Source organism: Nothobranchius furzeri, chromosome 2 (assembly GCF_043380555.1).
Source record: "Nothobranchius furzeri strain GRZ-AD chromosome 2, NfurGRZ-RIMD1, whole genome shotgun sequence".
Lineage (NCBI taxonomy): Eukaryota > Metazoa > Chordata > Actinopteri > Cyprinodontiformes > Nothobranchiidae > Nothobranchius > Nothobranchius furzeri.
In genome coordinates, this window is record NC_091742.1 from 91,414,217 (window position 1) to 91,418,335 (window position 4,119).

General features: G+C 38.8%; 1 protein-coding gene across 1 annotated transcript; it reads left to right on the plus strand.

Annotated features, from left to right (window-relative positions):
* Nucleotides 1-1,517: 1,517 nt before the first annotated feature.
* LOC129159916 (trace amine-associated receptor 13c-like) lies at nucleotides 1,518-3,178 on the plus strand. The gene is made up of 2 exons (XM_054737048.2): nucleotides 1,518-1,837; nucleotides 1,949-3,178. Exons 1-2 carry the CDS (start codon nucleotides 1,620-1,622, stop codon nucleotides 2,763-2,765), a joined length of 1,035 nt encoding a protein of 344 aa, XP_054593023.2. The 5' UTR covers nucleotides 1,518-1,619; the 3' UTR covers nucleotides 2,766-3,178.
* The last annotated feature ends 941 nt before the right edge of the window (nucleotides 3,179-4,119 follow it).

A 4,119-nucleotide genomic window follows, 5' to 3' on the forward strand; every position in this document is an offset into this window, starting at 1 on the left:
AGCTCCAGGTCCAGACGGGTTTCCAGCAGAGTTCTACAAAGAATTCTGGATCATTCTGGCTCCAACATTTTTCAGAACGGTAAGGGAAATCGAAGAGAGTGGCAGATTACAGCCGAACATGAATTCAGCCAATATTAGCCTCTTTTTAAAACCAGGCAAAGACCCAGCATTTCCTACCAGCTATCGCCCAATTTCTCTTATTAAAGTTGATCTCAAAATAATTTGTAAAGCCCTGGCAAAAAGATTAGAGAAGGTAACCCCCTTCATAATACACCCTGACCAAACTGGTTTAATCAAGGGTAGACCATCATCCACAAACTCACGTAGATTACTTAATTTGATAGATTTCTCTTACAGTAGAAACATCTAAACTAGTATATTATCTCTAGATGCAGAAAAGGCTTTTGATAGAGTTGTCTGGAAGTTCTTATTTGCAACTTTACATAAATTTGGTTTTGGGAACTTCTTCATAAACTGGCTCCGCCCCTCTCTTGACCCATGTGTCCAAGACATGCGGCCTCAGATCAGACGAAACAACAACAAAGTCGATCATCGAGCTGCGGCCTAAGGTATCCTGGTGCCAAGAGCACATATGAACACCAGTCCAATAACAAAACACAGCTTGAATTCAGTTCGCTGGGCCGTTCCTCCCAACCACACCTCTCTAGGTCTTACTGTTGTTGCCCACGTGAGCGTTAAAGACCCCCAGGCGAACGAGGGAGTCACTGGAAGGAGCACTTTCCAGAACCCCCTCCAAATTCTCCAAAAATGGTGGGTATTCTGAATTGTAGTTTGGTGCATAATCATTCAAGAATCAGCTAATAGATCCACCATGGAGTGGTTGTGAAGCTTAGGTAACCATTAAATCCTGATTCATTTACCATTAGTTCCTCATTAGGTGAGCCAATTTTGGGATCATTATTGTAAAGTGTTACCAAGACATTTGATAGGTCTTGGAAGTATTTGTTCATTTATGATAAAATAGCTGAATACTATGAAAAGCTGACATTGCTGCTGAGGCTATGGGCAGAGCACAGCGTCAGGGACTGAACAAGAACAGGTTAGCTGTTCCTGTGTTCTTAAAAAGTTAAGTTACTGATCCATTTAAAATATTCACACAAAATAATTTGTATTTCATTATCTGACTAGTTAAAAAATGTTTTGTTATGTTTAATTTTGAGAATGCCACTATTTTCCTTAAACTTTTTAATTATTTAAACAATTGTAATAATATTGATGATAAAGAGAAGTCAACTTTTGAATGCAATGCATGTTAATATAGTAAAATAGCATTGTTAACATAAGCTTATTCACACATGGAAAGTATCGATGTTAACTAATGGTACTTTCATTGTGTAAAAGTAGCTCACACGCCAAAAAGAGGTTGGAGATCCCTAAAATATATAAATAACTTTTGAGTTTTTAACTTTTTTTATGTTTCAAGTAAGTGAGGATGGTGTCCTAAAGCTCCCTACGGACAGGCCTCTACTAGTCCATGGAGACTCCTAACATCATATGATGTTAGCCTGTTTTTGTTGCCTTGATGTTTTTGGCCGCAAGGGAAGAGTAATGTTAGTGCTCAGATCAAATTAGAATTGTGTAACGAAAATAAAGGATAAATGATCAGTGTGACAGGGTTCTGCTCAGACAGCAGTATCCATCTGATGATGGAGATTCAGATTGGAGCTGAGTTCTGTTTTCCACAACTCAACAGGTCCTGCAGGAGGCCAACACCTCACTGGTCTGAAGCTGTCCTCCTGAACATCGTTTTGTCCTTCTTCTCTCTGATCACAGCAGTTCTAAACCTCCTCATCATAATCTCAGTCTCCTATTTCAGGCAGATATTAAAAAGAAATCCATCACAATTATCAATATTTTTATCTGATCAGAATGTGATTATAGGCTGCATAAGTTATTTTAATCTCTGACTGGCTTTGTTTCTTTGTAGGAAGCTCCAGAAACCTGCTAACATCCTCATCCTCTCTCTGGCTGTGTCAGATTTCCTTGTTGGCTTTTTAATCATTCCATTCGAAATCTTTAGAAAGACAAAATGCTGGATACTCGGTAATATCACATGTTTATTTTACTACTATGTTGCCTCTGTTTCTATCTGTGCTTCAACTGGAACCATCATTCTCATATCAGCTGATCGCTATGTGGCTATTTGTTACCCTCTGCATTATCCCACCAGAATAACCTTACCAAGAATTAAATGCTGTGTTTGTCTTTGTTGGAGCTGTGCTGCTTTCTATGTAATTTTCTTCTTAAAAGATGAGCTGATTCAGCCAGGCAGGAGTAATTCCTGCATTGGAGAATGTACAGTATCTTTTGACTTTTTTGTAGGAACTTTTGATCTGTTTATAACCTTTTTATTTCCAGTTACAGTCATCATAGTTCTGTATATGAGAGTATTTGTGGTGGCTGTGACTCAGGCTCGTGCCATGTACTCTCACAATAGAAGTGTCACCCTTCAGCTTTCAGTGCAACAACAAACAAAGAAATCAGAGCTAAAAGCAGCCAGAACACTGGGTGTTCTTGTTGTTGTGTATCTGATGTGTTTCTGTCCATATTACTGCTGCTTTTATTTTATAGATAGTTTTACAACTACAACATTTGTATCATTCTTATTCCTTCTCATTTATCTTAACTCCTGTCTAAACCCTCTGATCTATGCCATGTTTTATCCCTGGTTCAGAAAAGCTGTTAAACATATTGTAACTTTACAGATCCTGAAGCCCGGCTCCTGTGAGGCCAACATACTGTAGATACTGTGGACTGAGGGACGTACAACCTCCTGAACAGTTTACAATTCTAAAATCTAAAGTCCAGTGAAGGAGAAAATAGTTTTCTTCATTTCCTACATTATAAACATAAATGTATGTAGAGAGCAGGGCTGGTTCTAGGCTGGCATATTTGAGGGGGCAGACAGAATTGTGACGGGGGAAGATTGTGGTGATGGAAGAGGAAAAGGTGAATTGGTGGTGCAGGTATTCCAGGATCTTTTAGTCATGTGATTGGATTGTATTTTGTTAGACTTTGATCTTCCCTTTTTTTCTCTGTCCCTGAAACCCTTATTCATGTATTCATCACAAATCAACTATAGCAATAGCATTTATATGGTATCCCATCCAAAGACCTCACCAAACTTCAAGACATCCAGAATTGTCCTGCCTGTCTCTTAACCAGTGACCACATCACCTCCATCGACTTCCTCTCTCTCAGTGCATAACATTCAAAACTCACTCAGAACTCACTCCCACAACCTCTCCACAACTGCTCTGACCTCTCCACCATCAAAACTCTGTTTTACAGTTTATGTTTTATTGTTGCATAATCTGTCTGTTTTACCTTGTCTTTTTACAAAATCTCTAAAGTTCTTCATTAATAAAATATATTATTCCATTTTATGACCCAAGACCTGTTCTACTATGAGAAAATCATTAACATCAGATCGACCATTCATTCCTCCATGTCAACATGCACAATCAGACCACAGCTACAGCCACACAGGTTTGTGGCCAGTTTTCAGTGTGATTACTGCTAAAACACTGGGGGACATAATAACGATCTTAAATTCATCTACCTGCTGTCTGGACACCCTGCCAACTAAACTTCTTTAAAATGTTTTTAGCTGTGTTAAACCCCGACTCTGATGTAAAATGTGTGAAGGGTGGGGGTTACAAGAAACAGGGGAGTGGAATTAAAAATGTGTTTGATTTGTCATAAAAGGTTCTAAAAACAAGAGAGCAAACAGATGGTGAGCATTAGTAAAATAAATGCCAATTGAAAACAAGATTAAAATGTTAACTTTTAAAAGACCAATTATCAACATTAAAAACACCTGGTTAAAACTTTGTTAATGGTTTTAACACACTAGAAGGCATTTTTTATACTCACATAGTGGAGGAGTACTTGGGGCAGGACCTCATCCCCTTTTGTAATTCAAGACCGTGGTCTCAAATTTAGAGGAGCTGATTCTCATCCCAGCTGCTTCACACTCGGCTGCGAACCGCTCCAATAAAAGCCGAAGATCATGTTTTGATGAAGCCAACAGGACCATATCATCTGCAAAAAGCAGAGACCCAATCCTCTGGCCATCAAATCGGATGCCCTCAACTC